The sequence below is a fragment of the Saccopteryx leptura genome, chromosome 8, assembly GCF_036850995.1.
Source record: "Saccopteryx leptura isolate mSacLep1 chromosome 8, mSacLep1_pri_phased_curated, whole genome shotgun sequence".
Taxonomy (NCBI): Eukaryota; Metazoa; Chordata; class Mammalia; order Chiroptera; family Emballonuridae; genus Saccopteryx; species Saccopteryx leptura.
Window position 1 is genome coordinate 48,574,491 of NC_089510.1, and position 21,691 is coordinate 48,596,181.

The following is a 21,691-nucleotide window of genomic DNA, read 5'->3' on the forward strand; positions in this document are numbered from 1 at the left end:
AGAAGAAAGAGAGAGCCACGAGGGTAAGAGACGGTCGTTCGTATTCCTACTAGAACTGTACCTGACACACAGTAGTACCTCACGTAGTTCTGACGGAAGAATTCTATACCAAAGTGTTCATTGTGTTTCTCACTGGGTGAGGGTAGTCTTTTTTCCTGAAGCTGGTGATTAGATGATTAGAGCAAAACGGATTATGTAACCCATATTTCTAGTTCAGAAAACTTCCAGGTATGGGGCCATCTCTTTTCCACCCAGTCGACACTACAACTCCCTCCCTCCTCCATAAAAAGAGTGGGTTTTAGTGAGAGGTCTGTTTAGGGAGTGTAATGCTTGCGAATAGGAACATTTCAGTGCATCTTTATCCCAGAGATGAAAGAGAAAAGCCCCATGAGGGTTACAAAGTTGAGGGTGTGCATACAACCAACATCTTATAGCCCGGTTAGAAATTGCATTAGCCACCACGCTTGTTAAATTGCCTTGGAATGATCACAGAGAAGGAAAGCATCGGAGGGTGATGGTGGCATGGCCTGGCAGAGAGGGGACAAGTATACTTCCTATTAGTTCCAGGTTGCAGAAATGTACAGAGATGCAGTCCGCTTGAGAACTGGGGTCTTGGAGCATGGATGGGATTAGAGGAGACAAACTGTCTGCAGACCAGTGAAGGGGGCAGAGCACCATCTGGTATTTAGGATTGCTGGCTGGGGTTGGTGAGAACTCTCATCAGCCAGACCTGTACACAGCCCCTTGTCTACACTGAGAATGCTGGCGGCCAGAAGGTGGATGGTGGTGATGACCAAGAGGAAGGGACTGCAGCTTATACCAGGCCAGTCACATCACATGGCATCGCCTCACTCTTAAAAGGGTGTATACAGGGAATTGGGAGGGGGATTCTTACAGAGAAGACTAGCCTCTTTTTCTCCCCCAGCTTCCCAAAGCACTGGAGTCTCAAATCTAAATTGTAGTGATAGGAAGAAAATATCTGAGTCTTTTTAACTGAACTGAGATTCCTAGTAATGAGAATTCAGAGATGAGCTTTGGGATTAAGATGTGGTGAAGGGAAAGGAAAGATAAGCAGAACAGAATTAGAAAGCAATTATTGGAAAAATAAACCAATCACACATATAATATTAAGGACCTGCAATTCCTCGTCTAATTAGTTGCAGTTATTATCTGAAAATTAATCTTCCTTTTCCTAGCTAGGCTCTTGTTTCTTGTTATGGGTTTTGTGTCCACATTATCTGTTTTGGAAAGATTTGTGTTTGTTTTCTCCCCACTTAATTCTTGTAATAGAACATAAAATGCCTAAGAGATAAATGGAGATATATGTCCTCATTTGCTTTCTTCCTATTTTATAACAAAAATTTCTAAAAGAGGGCATGTTTTAAATAACATACATATTTCTCTTTTTATGATTATAATATAGATCCTTTGTAAACATGTGAACTATAAAAAAAGTCATCTACATCACTTATCCAGATATAACCCTGTTAATATTTACATTCTTACTAACTTTTTAATTCATATGTACATAAACACACTTTAAAAAAATAAAAGTGTGTCAAAAGATACAAACTATTTTATAACCTGCTATTTTTCACTTTTAGCACTTAGAATAGTGCTTGATATAACATAAGTTTTTTTGTTTGTTTGTTTTGGTTTTGGCTTTTTTTTTTTTTCCTGAAGTGAGAACCCGAGAGAGACAGACAGACAGACTCCTGTATGTGCCCGACCAGAATGCACCCGGCATGCCCACCAGGGGCGATGCTCAGCCCCTCTGGGGTGTTGCTCCACTGCAACTGGAACCATAATAGTGCCTGAAGCGAGGCCAAGGAGCCATCCCCAGCGCCCGGGCCAACTTTGTTTCAATGGAGCCTTGGTTGTGGGAGGGAAAGAGAGAGAGAGGAAGGAGAGGGGGAAGGGTAGAGAAGCAGATGGGTGCTTCTCCTGTGTTCCCTGCCAGGAATCAAACCCGGCACTTCCATGCAACGGCCGACGCTCTACTGCTGAGCCAGCTAGCCAGGGCCTAACATAGGTTTTCAATAAATCTTTGTTGAATAAGTGAGTGAACGTGTTCTTATGTCATTAAACATTTCCTCTGTCATCCTTTTCATCACAATTGCATAGAATCCCATTATGTGAACTGTCATGCTGTATCTAACCAGGTCCTAGAGAGCTGAGGAAGAACAAGGTGCGTGATGGACACAGAGATGCCCTGTGCAGCCCCCTCACAGGGGAACATGGTGCCCAGCTGCTGGAAATACTGACAGCCCCAGCCTCCACTGTCAGCCCCCTTCAGGGATTGCCTCAACTGCAGAAAGCTGCCTTCCCAGGGTGACCCAGACCTAAGCCCTGATCACAGAGGTGCCCAGTGCAGAGCAACTGTAGCAGTTTCCTGGGCCTGGGGAAGGGGTGCAGCCAGGCTGCCCCACCAGCATGGGAGCTGAACTTTTCTCTGTGCCCAGTGCTATTTCTTCTCTCTCCTTTCCATGGGTGTTTAATCCCAGATAAATATACTGCACACTAAACTCTGTCTCAGAGTTGGCCTCCTAAAATACCTAACCTGTTTCAGAGATGGTCTTGACCCATGAATGCTGATTAAATCGCCCAGTAAACTCTAACATTACTGTCATTACTCATCACTAAACTAGGCAAAATAAACTTTGCTGCATGTCTACCATATATATATATATATATATATATATTATACAGCCATTAAAAGAGATGTGGTTTCAATTGTTCAAATATTGTTGGTGTTGTGTATGATACGTGGTTCTAGAAGAAGGTGGGAAAGAAAACGAAGGGGAAAGAAGGGGTGGGGACGAGAGAGGGGAGGGAGGTATTGGACATTATTGAATAATTACTGGTGCACTCACTCTATGCCTGAGTTTCTCCCAATCTGTTTGTTTCCAGATCTCCTGAGCCTTAGTCTTTGGGCCGCCTCAGTGTGAGCGTTACTCGGACAATGACTAACCCCATACATGTAGCATATGTGAGTTACAAAAACCCCAACTAGACGTGACCCTGAACAGATAGATATACGTGAACCAGCATGACTTTGAGCAGTCAAAACAGTAGGGAGGCATTTTAATACACAAAAAGCAGAATAAAGGATCCTATCACATGAATAAAAACAAACCAAACCAAAATAAAAACAAAGCCTGAGAGTATGTTTGAGGAAAGCTGAGACCTTGGAAGGATCCAGCGGAGTGATGTGCTGAGTCCTGTCAAGGTGCTTTCATCTGTCAGGATCACACATTCCGAAGAAGCAGAAATCTACTGACCTAAAGAAAACTTCCTGTTACTTTCAGCCTGGAGGCAGGCTCAGACAGCATCAGGCTCAGCCCATATGAGATGACTCCTCCCAATGACAGACCATCCTTCCCTGGTCCTGAAGGTTCACAGAATTGCTGCAGGGTGGAAAAGCTCTTCAGGCTAGCTCTGCTTGCAGAGTGGGCCAGCACTGCTCCAGGAGGAGGAGGAGATAGCAGAGGAGGAGGAGAGGGCACAGTGAGTAGACTGATCTCACTCTGTAGGGAAGGCAACTGGGCTCTCAAGGTTTGGGTGGCTTTCTGGGGAGGGAAGCTAGCAGTCCGAAATGCAAAGGGGAAGAAGTTAATTTCCTGATGAATTCCCTGTCATTATTTTGTAAGTTGGGACATTGTTCTGTTCTCTTTTAAACTATTGCTTTCTGAAACCCTTTGGTATTATCCATTCTCAGAACTGAAATTAAAGTTTTTCTGGGGGTGTTATTATTCATCCCCCTGATTTCAACCTCAAATTTCCTCATGGAAAGACCAAGAAAAATTCAAGAACCCTGGGAAAACCTGTACCTCTTGATTAAATCTCAGATAGACTCCTTTGTGGACCCCAAGTTTCTTCACGGAGTCAGAAAAGTAAAAGAAAATTTAAGGAAGCAAGCCACTCATGTTCTTATTTAATGTTCAGTCTCTTAGCCTAGCAGAGAGAAAGTTTTCTGGTGGGCTTGTCAGAAATTATTTGGTTCTGCTAAACCAAATAGATTTGTGAGGTAATTTACTCTGGTTTCTTCTTTGCAAACAACTCTGCTTTATAAATGTGTCAGTTGAAATAAGTCAACATATTAGCTTTATCTATACAATGTCATTTTTATTATTCACTGATTAATTGATCCACCAGGATCCACAGGTCCTAAATATATTTTTTGTTCTAACAATATCCCTGCATATAACACAATTATGTTTCAAATAATGTCAATAATATTTTTGTGTATGTAAGTTTAAAACCCCAGTTATAACTAGCTTTAAAGATTTTTATGACTTTTGAATTTTTATTAATTTTAATTTCTTTTTTTAAATCAAGGACAATGTTTGTTGAACATTTCTTGGCCTGAAAATGGTTGCTAAGCTTAATAAAAACTCACTTAGATTTTTATATACTATGTATATATTTCAGTTATATATATATGTATATATAACTTGGGTTATATAGTTTATAAACTTCATGAAGAAGTGGTTTTTCTTTTGACTCTTCCCAATGAGGTGAAAGTTTTCTTATTTTGCTTCCTGGGACAACATGTTTTACTTTCTGTTAGGTTTAAAGCTCAACTCACCAACTATAGTTGAAAAAAAAATCAACTCACCTATTTTAACTACCTGGAAAGAATCATAGACTTTTATTTTTATTTTTTAGATTTTTATCACATGAATTTAAAGGTATATATATATCTATATATAGATATATAGATATATATATATAGCATAATTGACATGTTTTATTTTCTTTTTATTGTTAAAGGTTTTTAATTGACATATAATTTACATACAGTGAATTCGGGTCTCAAGTAAGCAGAAGAATAGCCTCTATTCTATTTTGATGAATATATATCAAGACAGAAAATATTTCTTTCAGTTGAGAATGTAACCCCATGCTCTTTTTCATTCAATGAGCCCCACCTTCATGAAGCAACTGAACTGATTTCTATCACATGAGACTGTTGTGCCTGATCTAGAATTTCTTATAATTAGAAGCATGTAGTAAGTTCCTTTTTGTGTGTCCAGCTTCTTTTACTAAGTAGGAATCATAGATTTTAAATCCAAAACACTTTAGACACCATCTAGTCAAAGGGGGAAAAAATGAAATCTCCAAATTTCTTTTTGACCTCTTCTCTTACATTCTTACCCAGAACAAATACTGACCAGCCCTAGAACATGCTATATTCTGCTACTGAAATCTGGGCCTCAGGGCCATGCAGACTGCCCACACCCATGCTGGACTACAGTTTCCTAACTGGGGCAGAGACCAAATTCATGAGAAAGGACCCTAATCTTTCATCTCCCAACAATTCTCCATAGAATCTCTGCCCTGGGGTTGGGCATCCCACTGATATGGTTCACACTTGAGGTCCTCACTTGGCGAGTACCTGAAACATTGTTCATCTTAGTCCTTTTTTATTTTATTTTATTTATTTTTGTGACAGAGACAGAGAGAGAGACAGATGGAGACAGACAGACAGGAAGGGAGATGAGAAGCATCAGTTCTTCGTTGCAGTACTTTAGTTGTTTATTAATTGTTTTCTCATATGTGCCTTGACCAGGAGGTACAGCAGAGTAAGTGACCCCTTGCTCAAGCCAACAACCTTGGGCTCAAGCCAGGGACATGGAGTCATGTCTATGATCCCATGCTCAAGCCAGTGACCCACACTCAAGCTGGTGAGCCCATGCCCAAGGCAGATGAGCCCGCGTTCAAGCTGGCAACCTCGGGGTTTCAAACCTGGGTCCTTTGTATCCCAGTTCGATGCTCTATTTACTGTACCAATGCCTGGTCAGGCTAGTCCTTGATTTTAGATGGGTGAATGACTCTGAGATCTTCACAGCCATTATCAGGAGTCTGGAGTAACGCTATCCCATAGTACTTTCTCTGAGTATTGAAAATGTTCTATAAAATAGCCACTAACCACATGTGGCTACTGAACACTTGAGATGCAGCTAGCACAACTTAAAAACTGAATTCTTATTTAATTGAAATAATTTGAATTTAAATAGCTACATGCAGCTACTAGTTACCACTTTGGTCAGAACAGGTTCAACACTTTAAAGCAAGAAAAACAAATGGGTGATGTGATCTGTGGATGTCATGGCCATGGGAACAAGCTCCTCTTTTCATCATTCCCAGGAACTCATCAGACCCTAAATTTAAGTAGATCGAGAATTGTCCTGATAGAAAACCTCCATGCTCATTTTTATTATCACCTCTAAGTCATACAACTGTCTTCTCTTTTTTTTTTCTTTTTTTAAATTAAATTTATTGGGGTAACATTGATTAAGAGTATATAGGTTTCAGGTGTACATTTTTCTGATACATGATCTATATATTGCATTGTGTGCCCACCACCCAAAGTCAAGTCATCTTCCATCACCATTTATTTGTTCCCCTTAACTCTTTGCTACTCCCCTACCCTCTTACCTCTGGTAATCACAGTGTTGTCTGTGTCTATGAGTTTCAGTTTGATATTCCACATATAAGTGAAATTCTTGGTTTTCTTGACTGACTTATTTTGTTTAGCAAAATATTCTAAAGGTCTATCCATGTTGTCACTAATGGCAGGATTCCATCCTTTCTTATGGCTAAGTAGTATTTCATACTATATATGTATCACATCTTCTTTTCCCAATCCTCTATTGAAGGACACTTTGGTAGTCCCCATGTCTTGGTCACTGTGAATACTGCTGCAATGAACATAGGGGTGCATATATCTTTGCAAATAGATGTTTTCAAGTTTTTCAGGTAGATACCCAGAACAGGGATGGTTAGGTCATATGGTGACTCTATTCTTAATATTTTGAGGAACCACTATATTGTTTCCATAGTGCTCATACCAGTTTACCTTCCCAACAGTAGGAAAAGGCTCTTCTATAAATGGGGCGAGGAGCCTGACCAGGCAGTGGCACAGTGGATAGAGCATCAGATTGGGATATGGAGGACCCAGGTTCGAAACCCCGAGGTTGCTGGCTTGAGCCCAAGGTTGCTGGCTTGAGCCCAAGGTCACTGGCTTGAGCAAGGGGTCACTCACTCTGCTGTTGCCTCCTCCCCGGTCAAGGCACATATGAGAAAGCAATCAATGAACAACTAAGGTGCTGCAACGAAGAGTTGATGCTTCTCAACTCTTTCCCTTCCTGTCTGTTCATCCCTATCTGTCCTTCTCTCTGTCTTTCTCTGTCTCTGTCACACACACAAAAAAAATGGTGCTGTAAAATTGGAAAGCCCCATGCAAAAGAATGAAATTAGATTACTCTTTGTTCCCATGTAAAAATTAATTTAAAATGAATCAAAAAAACTAAATATAACATCTGAAACAATAAATTACATGGAAGAAAATATAGGTACTAAACTTATGAACCTTTGTCATAGAGAACATTTTATGAATTTGGACCCAAAGGCATGGGAAGTAAAGGCAAAAACAAATTAATAGGATTATATCAAACTATATAAAAAGCTTCTGCACTGCAAAAGAAACCAACAACAAAACAAAAAGGCAAACAATGGACTAGGAGATGATATTTTCAAACAACAGCAAAATATATAAGAACTCATACAACTCAACACAAAACAAAAAAAACAATTCAGTTAAAAAACTGGCAGAGGACCTCAATAGACACTTCTCCCAAGAAGACATACAAATGACCAACAAATAAAAAGATACTCAACTTCACTAGCTATTAAGGAAATGCAGATCAAAACTACAATGAGATACCTCCTCAGAGTGGCTATTATTAACAAAACAAGTAATAATACGTATTGAAGACATTGTGGAGAAAAAGGAACCCTCATTCACAACTTTCTTCTCTTGTTCTAGGTTTCAGGGTCAGGGCTAAGGCAACAGCATATTGTGTTTCTTGTTTCTTCCTTTCCTATTTCTCCTTTTATTTTCTTTTGTTAATACAAATTTCTCTAGCATGTAATAGAGTTTGAGGTGTGGTTTGTATTAGTTGGTCCAACTAAACTTAAATGAAGAAAAGAGGTAATGAATTTGAAAAAATGATCTCATGTTTGTTGGGTGAGTCTCACTTGTTCTTTGAAAACTGGTTTGTTTAATGAGCAATTAATGGTTTTTAGACTTATTCAATGTATCTGGAAACATCAACACTATGGATGCGAATAATATAATATATATAAGAAAACAAACTAAGTGATGTCACGAGAAAGAAAAAAGGAATACAACTCAAGCCTTTGAAAAAAAAATCTCCACTCTTCATAGCAACAGAACTCCCAGGATGTTGAGTAATTTGAATTAATCATCTCAGTGTCAACCACTGGCCAGTTTTCCACAGGGTTGCGCTCACGGTGGCTCTTCCTTATGTGGAAAATATTTTATGTGAGCTGTGCCCTTGCAGTCAGGGGCAATATTGTTTCTGTCATGGACAGCTGCCACTGTGCCCTCTGCGCTCTACCAGTTCCACTTTTAAAAATTCACCCCGTCACATCTGCATTCTTTCTAGCTCTACCAGCTTAAAAAAAAAAAATCTAAGACATGAGGGAAATGTTACTGTGGAATAACAGAAAAGTTTCAGTGAACCCCATATCTGAAGTAACTCATACATAACTGGGAGCTAACAGGCAAGATAAGCATATCATCAGGAGTTGGTCTGTAACCACAGTGACAGCCTCAAGCCCCAAGTCATGTGTTAGGAGATGTGTCCTTTTAGGGACTACTCTCTTCTTGGGTCTCTTTCCCTCTCACAACATCTTCTCTCTCCCTTTGGAAACCGTAGGAAGGGATCTGATAACAGTGGAAATAAGGCATTGGCACTGATGACTCATTGGTGCCTCTTTAATAGGTAGTATTTGCTTTCCAATCAGAAGAGCAAAAGAGTGATTGATTCTCTGATTGTGGGATTTCACAAATTAGGGTGAAGTGTGAGGAAGACTTTGAAAGAAGGACAAGAGTGGAAAGCTCTCTCTTTTCTAGCTTTGTTATGTGACACTGCACCCCCACTTCTGTGGCTTAACTGTTAACTTTAAAGAAACATAAAGGGAGGTAGCATCTTCCTACCTTGAAAAAAAGGAATGATTAGCAACAAATTTAGTATAAAGCTGGCTTGAGACTCAGGAGATCAGGACTCAAATCCTGACTGCAATGACACTTCAATGATCTTGAGACAGCCACTGCCCCTTGGGAGCTTTAGTTCTCTCATCTGTACAATTAGGGGGCTGACCTACCAAGCCTCTAAGTTTGCAGTCAGAGCTGATATTCTATCATGACATGAGTGGGCAGGTAGCCAATAACTGCCTGAAGATGACACCTTTAATTTCTTCCTAGTCACGGACCTTTCTAGTGTGACAAAAACTACCAAGAGTGTAGTCATTGACTTCTAGGTATGTCACTCATCAATTAATTTGAAAGTTTATAATTTTGTTTCCTTAGTGCAATTATTTGTCAAATTGATTTTTAAATGTACAGTAATGTAGTCCCACGTGGGTCCAGAATAGCTAATTAAACAAACTTTGGCGAAGAAAAGAGGTAACAAAGTACTGGGCTGGATTGCCGTGGTGCAGGGTAGTGGGGGAGAAAAGCCACTCACATACCCACCAACCAGGACATGTCTGAGGAGCTGTTAGTTTAGGGCAAAAAGAGGGAGGTAGCGAAGAAAGGATAATTTTGGGCAAGGGTACACGGGGAAAGAAGTGTTTCAACTGAACTTCAGATGATGGTAATGAGTTCAATAGGCAGAAATGAGAGAAGGAATCCCAAAGGGAGGCCAACCTAAGCACAACCTGGAAGCACGATCAGACACTCAGGGCAGCAGAGGAAGACCAGCAGCTGGCCATCTGAAACCTGGCTGCACTGTCTGAACACAGGCTGAGGAGCCTGGGCTTTACCTCCTCGGTTGTCCAACCTCCCTTCCGTGGGCTAGAAGGAGCATGAAGTGGCTGGGTCTGGACAAGAACCAAAGACACAGGCAAAAGGAAGGCACTGGTCTGTCTCCAAGGGCTGAAAAGCCAAAAAGTTTTCAAATTCAGGGGAAATCTGGATTTGAAGAGACTGGTCAGCAAGAGGGAATGGGTGGACAAGAGGAGCCACCTGGCACTAGGAAGTAAGAAGGAGCCTGTGGCAAGCTTGCGGTGCAGTGGGAGCTAGGTAGGGCTCTCCTTTGAATGAAGGCTATAGGGAGTCTTTGCAGGTGTTTAAGCAGGGGAGTGATATAAAATCAGAGCTTTAGCATGGCGGATCTCAAGACTGATTACGTAGCTGGCACTTAGAGGGCATGTTTATCTTTGTCGAACACCACAAAGTGTTGATATATTAAATTTAAAATAATTAAGTAGACCATTTGGGCTTAAATTCATACTATGAACAAATTCTAGATAGGTAGTAGTGAGCACCCAAGATTAAAGAAAAAATTGTGAGGCATAAAATAACAAATTTTGAACATTAATTTTCTTCAAATTATAAAATGGCTGCAAGCATTTTATTTTGGCTCAAAACACATTGTCCCAGTAGGTGAAGCATCTGGGCTCTGTAGGATCATTTGAGAACCTCTGCTTTCTAAATTTACTCTGGGAGCACCGTGTGGAATGGAAACAAACTGTTCGATTCGTCTGAGCCAAAAGTTAGGAGCTGTCAGTAGAGATTAGAAGGAAAGGGTAAAATGGTCTAAGGAAACCTCAGAAAATGATCATTTTTGCTTCTATCAAAAGTATAAGTCAGGGCAGGGGGAAGTGGGAAGAGGTGGAAGAGGACATAGGGGATAAATGGTGATGAACAGAGACTTGACTTGGGGTGGTGAACACACAATACAGTGTACAGAGGATGTGCTGTAGAATTGTGTACCCAAAACCTGAATAATTTTTTAACCAGTGTCACCTCAATAAATTCAGTAAAAAATAGAAAGAAATATAAGTCAGTCCAAGTGGGGGGGGGGTGTTTTTTAGGGTTCTTTACAAAAACAGAACATGTAGGGAATATATATAGATCCATAGATATATCAATATCTATATTTCTCTGCTATTTGTTCTGTTTCTATAAAGAAGCTCTGAGAGAGGAGGGGGATTTACTTTAAGGAACTGCTCATATGATTATGGGGTTGGCAAGTCAGAAATCTGTGGAGCTGGCCAGCAGACTGGAAATTCAGGTAAGAAGTTCATGTTGCTGTCTTGAGTCTGAAATCTGCAGACTGGACACTTAGAGAGGGTTTCTATGTTGCAACTTGGAGGCAGAATTGTCTCTTCTTCAGGAAACCTCAGTCTTTGCTCTTAAGTCCTTCAACTGATTGGATGAGGCCCACCATGTTATGGAGGATAATTTGCTTTGCTAAAAGTACTGATTTAAATGTTAATCCCATCTGAAAACATATCTTCACAAAAATATCTAGATTGGAATGTGACCAAACAACTGGGCACCATATCCTACTCAAGTTGACACGTAAATTTAACCATCACAGAGTGTCATTTCAATACTGCCTTATTAGGCAAACAGAGACAAAACTCAAGCAGTTATTGACTTCTTAAGGCACAAAAACTATAGTCCCCAGAGAACAGTTTATGTTCTAAACATACCCATTTGCCCATCCCTTTTGTCTCAGCTCATGCCTGTCCTCTCTGAAAAGATCAACAAATTCATAATTTTTTAAATAGCTATCAGTGTGAAAATTTACCAAAATTTTTCTGTTTTTAACCTATATAACTTCAGTAGTCTGCCTTATGCACAAGGATATAATAGCTTTCAAAGCACTCTAAAAGATTAGCCAGACCTGTTTTCTTTCATAGAAATCACATGGCCTTTCCTCCAAGTACACCAGGACTGCAACCCTTGCTAGAGATTCCCCCAGCTTCTCTCTTACAGAAGGAAACTCACTTGCCCCAGCTTTCCAGGAGCCTTTCCTAGGCCTCTTGGATGCAGAGACTATGTAATATCAATTTACACATTTCAACCAGGGTTTTCCAACTTCACTCTTGAGTGTCTTCTCAATTGGGGGGACCTTCCTTCTGAGCTCAGTAATTTACCTTCATGTTTCTTTTCTGTTAACTCTGGAATAGTGGTTTCCAATAACTCTGGGGCTAGCCATATGAAGTTTAAAGCTGATTAGGAGAAGCTCTGTGAGACCCAGAGTCCCTACTCACGTTTCAGCCAGACTTTTATCTGTTTTTATATGTTAGTTACCTAGTTGCAATAGTATTTCTCCATATTTTCTTTGAAAATGTGGCTCTGTTTTAAAACAATATTAAATCACTGGTTTTAGGTGCCTTCATATTCAATAGTCTATTAGCTCTGGTCTGTCTGCTTCCAGTAACTGAGGCAAAAGTAAAGAAAGTTATATTGTATGGATATGAGAATTTTATATATGTTCTCATTTAATTTTCACAGGAACCCTTCAGTTTAAGTATTACAATGCCCACTTAGAGATAAAGCTCAGCAAATTAAGTAACTAAACTGCTCAGTGTTGAAGCTACGATTCAAACTCAGGTCTGTCCAAGCCCCCTGTTCTTTCTACCTCACTAGACTCTAACCAGTTCTGCAATAAAAGTCCAGGCAAATTTTGCTCTCATCTGTTCATTCATCCATTCAAATATATATACATTTTAAATTTTTTACTTTATCTGCCCTTTTATTTAGCAAAATAATTTGTTGAGTGCCTACTACATTTCAAGCACTGTGCCACCTTGGATCTAGAAGGACAAATAAAACAGGGTCCCAGTGCCTTCCCCTGTTTGGGGGACTCTTACACAGTCAAATGCAGGAAAATCCCTTCCTGGGTGGATACCAGGAGGAAGGAATGGACGAGGGGAGCAGCCCAGCGTCCTCCCAGCGTCCTCTCCTCTCGGTGTCAGGGAGAAAGCAGCCCTGGCACAGAGGAGATGGGGCCTCAAGGCTCATCCCAGCATCACCTGGCCACAGCCAGAGCAGACCAGCGTCCTCCCAGCATCCTCTCTGTGTCAGGGAGAAAGCAGCCCTGGCACAGAGGAGATGGGGCCTCAAGGCTCATCCCAGCATCACCTGGCCACAGCCGGAGGGAGGAGGCCGGAGCTGGGTGTTCAGTGTTCAGGAATGCTGATGGAATGCACGAGAGCCTCTCCCTTATGAATGTGCTGCCTGGTACCTGACTCTGGCCACACCCCAAGCACAACTGGGAAGGGTTTTTTGGGTTTTTTTTAATCTCCCAAAGAGATAATTTTTCCCCTGTGAACACTTCCATGGAAAATAAGGAGGCACACATGGGTAAAGCCTCCAGGCCCTTCCAGCAGAGCAGCCCCTGGGCAGGGAGCAGAGGGAAGGGGGAAGGGGCTGCTGCACCTCAACCTTAGAGCTATTGGTGGTGAACCAATTACATAGAAACTCCTTCCCAGGCCCCTAGGGTCACTAGAGCATAGAGCAAAACCATAGCCTAGTGCCCTGCCCATCTTAAATAGCCCCCTGGTTATTATTCATATTTTTTTATGTTTGTGAATAATTTTATGTTTGCCAACCACTTCTCCATTTCTTATCTTAGTGGTCACAACAATCCCATCAAATAAACCCGTTTCATAGATGCAGAAGCAGACACTGAGTGGCACTGCCCAGGGTGACACAGTAAAGATGGGCCGAGTGGGGGTTTGAATCCTGGCATTCTGATGCCTCGTCCAGTGTGCTCACCACAGCCACGAGATGACCGCCACCGCCGCGAGCCAACCACCAGAGCTGGGACTGGGCTTCCTAACTGCCGTCTCTCTTGACATTTGCAGCTGTATTAAGGGTGGAAAAAATGTTTTTCCGTTCTCTAGATATCAACCAAGTCTAAATACAAGTGGCCAAGGAGAGGCTATGAAGTATGGACTTTCACATTAACCCGCATATTTGTATATTTTACTTTCAAGAATTTCAGTCCCAAGGGGTGAGTGAGAGAGCTCCGGGTTTGGGATACATTCTAGACAGACTTCCTGGAAAAAGAGTTGGGTACATCACTGGGTTTGGGGAAAACATGCAAATATTAGTGCAGTGTCAAGGGGCAAAGGGGACAAGATCCTTAGAAGTGAATCAGAGTCCTGGTGATTCTGACCGGGGCAGAGGTAGGATCATCTGAGCAGGGAATGTGTCTGCTCTCTCTGCCCACTGGGGTTGGCAAGATAGTGGACCGGTGTTTCTTTTTCTGCTGGAAGTATTAGCTGTGGGACAGGACTCTAAACTGCAGAGTGTAAACCATCTGGAGCCCACCACACCTGGGTTTGAATCTAAACTTTTGCATCCTCCAGCAATGTGGCCGAGCAAGGTAGTCTCCTCAAGCCTCCTTTGCTTCATCTGCAAAATGACAACAGACCCGATTCTCCACTAGACCTTCCAGGAGTCGGGCAGCTCCGCACACGCCTCGGTTCTAGCCCAGTGAGACTCATTCCACTCCCTTCCTCCAGAATTGTAAGAGAATACATTTCTGTGGGTTTGTTTTCTTTTTAAATTTATTTTAATTAAATTTATTGGGGTGACTTTGATTAATAAGATCTTATAGGTTTCAGGCGCACATTTCTGTATATTGTACTATGTGCCCGCCACCCAAAGTCAAACCATCTTTCCGTCACCATGTGTTTGGCCCCATTTACCCGCACCAACCCTCCACCTCCATTCCCTCTGGTAACCACCACCCTGTTGTCCATGTCTTTCAGTTTTAGTCTTACAGTCCACATGAGTGAAATCATATGGTTCTCATTTTCTCACTGACGTATTTTACGTTCACATGTTTTCAAGGTTCACCTATGTTATCACAAATGACAGTATTTCAATTTTTCTTATGGCTGAATAATATTCCATTGTAAGCCACTAAGTCGGTGGTAATTTGTTACAGCAGCAATAGGAACCTAGTACTGATTTTGGTAAAATAAATAAATAAATAAATAAATACCATCTCTCAGACCTGTTGAGAAAATGAGCTTAAGGGCTAGCATGTGATTAGAATATCAAAAGTGCTCATTAAATGATGGCTTTCCTCATCATTTTGTTACTTCAAAAGACAAGAGTGACCTTCCAAGTCGTTATGTGCTCCTGAGGCCAGGGGCCTGGAGGAGACAAGGATACATACTGAAAAAGGGGAGAAATCTAGTGGCCCACAACCTCAGAACATTCCATCTGTCCATCCATTCCTGCCTTACGCTCAGCAGCCCACAGCCGGCTGCTCCTGGCGGTTCCCACCCTGTGCTCATCTAGACTTCCTCAATTCACTCTTCTTTTTTTTTTTTTTTTTTTTAATAATTTTATTTTTTTAATGGGGTGACATCAATAAATCAGGATACATATATTCAAAGATAACAAGTCCAGGTTATCTTGTCGTTCAATTATGTTGCATACCCACCACCCAAAGTCAGATTGTCCTCTGTCACCTTCTATCTTGTTTTCTTTGTGCCCCTCCCCACCCCCTATCCCTCTCCCATTCCCCCCTCCCCCCGTGACCCAGCAATCCCTCTACTGGGAATATATCCCAAAAACTCAGAAACATTGATACGTAAAGACACATGCAGCCCCATGTTTATTGCAGCATTGTTCACAGTGGCCAGGACATGGAAACAACCAAAAAGCCCATCAATAGATGACTGGATAAAGAAGATGTGGCACATATACACTATGGAATACTACTCAGCCATAAGAAATGATGACATCGGAACATTTACAGCAAAATGGTGGGATCTTGATAACATGATACGAAGCGAAATAAGTAAATCAGAAAAAAACAGGAACTGTATTATTCCATACGTAGGTGGGACATAATAGTGAAATCTTCTTTTTGCTCAAACCAAGCTCTGTCTGCCTCATTCCTTCTTTTCTCCCACTCTTGTCTGTGTTCCTCCACCCTGAACTTCAGCGTTCTCGCAGAGTATTCAGTCATCTTGTCCCCTTGTAAACCTGTGTGGCAGAGTCCCCTTTGGGAAAGTATGGACGCTGTGGGACATCATTGGGTCACTTGGGCCCAATTCCTTTTCAGGGTCCCTTCAGCTCCTTGGTGGCCTGCCTCCTTTTTCCTTTTCTCCATGGCCCTATTTCCCCCTCTATTCTACTCTGTACAGTCATTTTTTCATTGAACGTGTATTGCTGTCATCACACTTTAAATCCCTGGAAAGAACAAATTAGGCTGTTTCCGTTCTTTCAGCCCAACTAATCAATCACCACAAATAGGCTGCCGCCTGGCAAATGGGTGCACAATTGGCGGTGGCTGAAAATAATGCTGAATTTGGCCTCTCCAGATTTTTGCCCTTTACTCTCTATACTTGTGTTGTCTGAACTTGTACCTTTCACGGTTTATTTCCTTGTGTCTCAAGTTTAGATGGGAACCCAACTGGTCAGGAGCAACGTCTGTGCATGCCAGCAATGAACTTTCCAACGTGACTGACCCGGCTGCACGAGTCAGGCTCCCCCGGGGAAGTTGACGCGTTAACTCCCTCAGGGCACTCTCAGTCTAGTGCAGGGGTCCCCAAACTACGGGGCCCGCGGGCCGCATGCGGCCCCCTGAGGCCATTTATCCGGCCCCCGCCACACTTCCGGAAGGGGCACCTCTTTCATTGGTGGTCAGTGAGAGGAGCCTAGTTCCCATTGAAATACAGGTCAGTTTGTTGATTTAAATTTACTTGTTCTTTATTTTAAATATTGTATTTGTTCCCGTTTTGTTTTTTTACTTTAAAATAAGATATGTGCATTGTGCACAGGGATTTGTTCATAGTTTTTTTTATAGTCCGGCCCTCCAACGGTCTGAGGGACAGTGAACTGGCCCCCTGTGTAAAAAGTTTGGGGACCCCCTGGTCTAGTGTGTACCAGTCTCTGGGAAGGATGAGTGACATTTCTAAACATGAAATGACTCTTCCAAGCAGAAAGACACCAACGGCATTTCTCAGCAGAAACTACACTTAGGGATCTTGTAACGATAACCAGATTCTTCTATCAATATTTATTCAGCAAACACTGATGGAGGGCTTGCTATGTGCCCAATGCTGGGCCAGAAACACTTCTGAACTTTAACTCTTTCGGTCCTCACAGCTGTTCAGGTGACTAGGAAAGGGAAAATATTCACAGATGTTTAAGATTACTTAAAATGTTGTTAAAATTAGAGTGTAACCATGAAGTTAAAATTTAGCAAGGTCTGAGTCAAATGAAAGGCTTGCCTCCCACTGACCCCCACACAGACCAGGACTTCAGCCAGACGGGCTAGATTGGGATCTCAGGGGCGCCTGGCGCTTCCAGGCTCTAGTCCCTGACCTTCCCTCTACCTGAATGTTACCCACCTCGCCTTCCTCCCACACTCACCCACCTCCAGTCAAGTTATCAAAACCATACACATTCTGCAAGGCTTCCCTCTTCCCTCTAGGGACCCCCACAGTACTTAGGGTCCTCCTCGATGTATTGTGACTATTTGGAAATGTATCTCAGCTTCCTTACTAGAGCACAAAGTCCTAGACTACAACAATCTCCCTTATATTTCTTTGTATATCTCAAAATGCAGGTTAGATCATTTAATGCAATTTCACTTACAGCATGAATGCATGAAGTGATTAGTTAATGAATTTAATTAATAAAACATTGAGAGATGTGGATGGGTTTTCTCAAAGTGGTTCAAGTGCAAAAGCCAAACACCTACCCTTGTGTTCCTTCCAGAGAGTCCTCAGGGAGGGAGAAGCCCGCTAATTTCTACTATCGTACGAAACACTAAACCTTGTAAATAATTTCTGGGAGCCAGTGTGGGTTGGGCAAACCAGCTTGGGCTCTAGAGTCACACAGACCAAAATCTCCAGCCTAGCTCTTCCACATACTGGTTGTACAACTCCAGGGAACTTAATTTACCTCAATTACAGCTTTAGTTTCCTTATCTGCAAAATGAGCCAGCCTTTTCCCTATTTCTCCCTACTTGGGTGATGAGGCCTAGATGTGTGTATGTAAAGTACCTAATGAAGTGGCGTGTACAAGGAACTAAATATGCTTGTCCCTCCTTCCTCCTGCTTCTCCTCTTATGTAACAATGTATTTTTTTTAATTTGCCAATTATTTTTATTACTTTATTTTTAATTATAATTGACATACAGTATTATATTAGTTTTAAGTGTACAGGATAGTGATTCAACATCTATACGCCTTACAAAGCGTTCACCACAATAAGTCCAGTAACCGCTCACTGTACATATAGAGTTGTTATATTATTCCTGACTTTATTCCCTATGCTATTCATTACATCCCCGGGACTTATTTTACAAATGAAAGTTTACCCTGCTTAATCCTCTTCCCCTTTTCCACCCCTCCTCCATCCCCATCCTTTGAGCAACCAACAATTTATTCTCTGATTTCACTTCTAGGTGGAATCTAAAAAAAACCCAAAAAACCCCACAGAATTAACAAACAAAATGAAACAGAAACAAAGTCATAGATCCAGAAAACAAATGCCAACTATTTTTGACGATAACAAAACATTCTGAAAATAATAGTTTTAACAGCTGCCTATAATCTTTCTGGCAACCAACTGCCAACTCTGGCCATGGGTTTACCCGTCGGGTTCCGTCCCAGGGACCCGTGCTGAGCGTCAGCCCTGCCCAGTCATCCCAACCTCGGGTCTGCCCTTGTTGACTTGCGGCACGCAGTTCATCACTAGAAGGATGGGGTCTCTGTATTCCGTTCCTTAAAGAACTCCCGAAAATTGCTAATCAGACTCTGCAAGCTTGACTTTTTTTTCTTCTTCTTTATAAAATAACAGTGATTACTGGGTTTAGGTAAACAAGTTTCTTCCATTGCTACATGACTTCATGACTTGGGTTTAGATGCTTTGGAATGAGAAGACAGAACACAGTGGTGTGACTTAGCGGTGCTATCAGACCGGCAGCAGTGCTTGTCGCCCACTTCTGTTACATTGTGATGTTCTCATCTGTGTCTCCAGCTCGCGGGAAGATGACCAAAGACGACTCCACCGTTCGCTGCTTCCAGGGCCTGCTGATTTTTGGAAATGTGATTTTTGGTGTAAGTGATGAGTATTTTTCAGGCAATTCTGCTTGTCCTGTAATCATGATTTTTGATCCATCAGAAGTGAAAGTTTAAAGGAAAATAATTACATAATGACTGGCTTTCTACATCTTTTCTTCATTTTAAGAAATGTGTTAGTAAAATATACTAGTACAAATTTAACTACATAAATCATTATATATAGCTATGTCATATATCAAATATATATAATTATATATAGGTTGAAGAAAATAGGTCTTTTCTTCCTAAGTTTAAAGCACAAAATCTAAAAAGAGTCGTGTCAGTCATGGTCAGCATCCAAACACTCCCACCACACACCTGCTCTGCTGTTTCGTTCCTGTTTCACCTTCATTTGATTTCATGGGACTCCATTTTTAAGGTTGTTGGGGGCAGATGTTTGTGTTTTGTTCTTCCTGTCACAGAGGCCACTCCGGGGTGTGAGAGTAGCTCAGAGGCCAGGCTGTGGGGCCCGTTGTGGTGGGAGAGCGTTAGAAGTCAGGGTCGCTGGCTCTGGCCCAGCCCTGCCACTGACTCCATGTGACTCCGGGCAAGTCTTTGCCTTTCAGGGCCAAGGATCCTCATCTATAAAGCACAGCAGGTGGGGAAGAAAACCACCAAGTTCTCTCCAGCTCTAATATTCAGTGGTTCTCTGGCACTGATCAATATGACCAGAACCAGTTTAAATATTACAGTCCTGGAATTTGGATGATAGGGAGTGGAGGTGGGAGATAGCATCCTACAAGAAGACATTGTTTGAGTGTTTCATGCCCCAAGGACTTTATAATAGTCCAAAATTGGGTCTTTCCCAAATAGCAATGAGACAGAGCAACATGTGGACAGAGGCATGCAATCAATTAGTAGACTAGAAGGAGCCGTTTGATTTCCTGGCAATGAGGAGTCTGAGTCAGTTGCTAAAGCTTACGTAGGGGACAGAGTTAGTCTGTCTTACCCCACAACTGCCATTTCTCCACCCCTTCCCAATGCTGCTGTCCCACCAGTCTGACAGAAGCCCCTCTGCCCCCAGATGTGCGGCATTGCCCTGACTGCAGAGTGCATCTTCTTTGTATCTGACCAAAACAGCCTCTACCCGCTGCTGGAAGCCACTGACAACGACGACATCTATGGGGCCGCCTGGATCGGCATGTTCGTTGGCATCTGCCTCTTCTGCCTGTCTGTTCTAGGCATCGTAGGCATCATGAAGTCCAGCAGGAAACTTCTTCTGGCGGTAAAACCTTAAAACTCTCTACGGCTGTCCCCTGGACCAATGTTGATGAATTGTTTCTTCTTTCCTGAGCACAGTGCTTTGGCCTCTAGTGAATCAGGGGGAGCAGAAGGTGCCAGGTCAGATCGGGGTGGGAGGGGAAGACTCTTCCTGCAGTGCAGTTTGTCCAGTAGGGGCAAGTAGCCTTCTGCTGTTGCAAGTGCAGAAGATTCCAGTACAGGGAACCCGAAGGGGAGACCCCTGGGGGTGCCCATGTTGAGTATTTTCCAGATCTGTGCTTTTCCAGCTGGTGTGTGTATGCGCCCAACTGGTACAGCCAAGAGTTACATCAGCCAGTGAGAACATCATAATTAGATTTTTTTTCTTCTTGACAATATGAGATTTAAAGTAATATTGTAATATTAGTATTAAAACTAGGATATAAAATACATAATTTAATATTACCCTATAAAATACAAAATATGCATGCGTTTTTTAAGAGAAAGCATGAGCCCTGTCAGACATTTTGGAGCCCAAGGCTGTTGCTGTTGTCTGCTGGCCTGTGCTTCCCAGACTGCGCATTCACGCTGCTTTCCCGGGGGCCCCAGCGGAGCGTGGTGCGCACCACTGTCGCGTGCAGCCTCGGCTCCCACCTGCCTGGGCAGGCGCTGGCTCTGTGCACCCACAGGGAGGCATTGGCCCCACACCACAGACAGCAAGGCATGCTCTGCCTTTGCACAGGAAGAAAATTGGAAATATTTTTTTAAAAATCAACAGAGCTAAGAAAACTGGGGATTGGGTCTAGGCCTCTACTCTCTGCCACCCAGGCTCAAGACAGTAGTATCTCACACGAGGATGGGGTCCCACGCCCAGTCTCCTCCCTGAAACAACTCTCACCCAGATGGTGCTGACCTAAGTTCTACATTTTTGGAACCAGCCCAGCAACTTAAGGTGCTTGTTGGTTCACTTCCTTGTGATCTGACATTGTCCAGGCACCCCGGGAATGCGGACCATTCACATTCTCTGGTTCCTTAGTGTGAGTTAGTCCCAGAGCAAAAGCACCCACTTTTAGAGGGTGGGGAAGAGAATGCAGAAAAAGGTAGGGAAGGGACAGATGTCCCTAAAGACATGCTTCAGCTGCATCTCGGTCTCACATTGGGCCACTCATGCGTGCCTGACATGGCCAGGGAAACTGAGCTGGGAGAGAACATTCTTCACTGTGCTCCCCAAAGGGAAGGACAGGACACCTTCCCAGGGGCTGACAGAGAAAACACCTGCACCCTGAGCCTGTTTTCCAGAGCATCTCTACGGAGTGCTGAGCTTCCTCACAAGCGGCAGCCACGCTCTTGACAGAGAGAGAGTAAGGCACCACCCTGGCTAGGTGGCTCAAGCGTATAAAGTGTTGACCCAGTGTACCAAGGTCACCAGTTCGATCCCCAGTCAGGGCACATATGAGAAGCAACAAATGAGGGCACAACTAAATGGAACAACTAAGTTGAACAATGAGCTGATGATTCTCTCCCTCTCTCAATGAATGGAAAAATTAACGAAGAGCAAGACACC

The 21,691-nt window shown here is 42.5% G+C and overlaps 2 protein-coding genes across 3 annotated transcripts in view; both read left to right on the top strand.

Moving 5' to 3' along the window:
* TEX55 (testis expressed 55) overlaps positions 1-2,335 on the top strand; it is a 42,465-nt gene extending 40,130 nt beyond the window's left edge. Inside the window, exon 5 of the mRNA XM_066346915.1 lies at positions 2,163-2,335. Coding sequence (XP_066203012.1) covers positions 2,163-2,335 — 173 coding nt within the window. The remainder of the gene's footprint in view (positions 1-2,162) is intronic.
* Positions 2,336-3,393: 1,058 nt separating this feature from the next.
* The window catches only part of UPK1B (uroplakin 1B), a 31,012-nt gene continuing 12,714 nt past the window's right edge, over positions 3,394-21,691 (top strand). For both annotated transcript variants that reach the window (XM_066347133.1, XM_066347134.1), the window contains exons 1-3: positions 3,394-3,507; positions 18,845-18,924; positions 19,952-20,152. In XM_066347133.1, the coding sequence (XP_066203230.1) occupies positions 18,856-18,924; positions 19,952-20,152 (270 nt within the window). In that variant the 5' untranslated portion in view covers positions 3,394-3,507; positions 18,845-18,855. The remainder of the gene's footprint in view (positions 3,508-18,844; positions 18,925-19,951; positions 20,153-21,691) is intronic.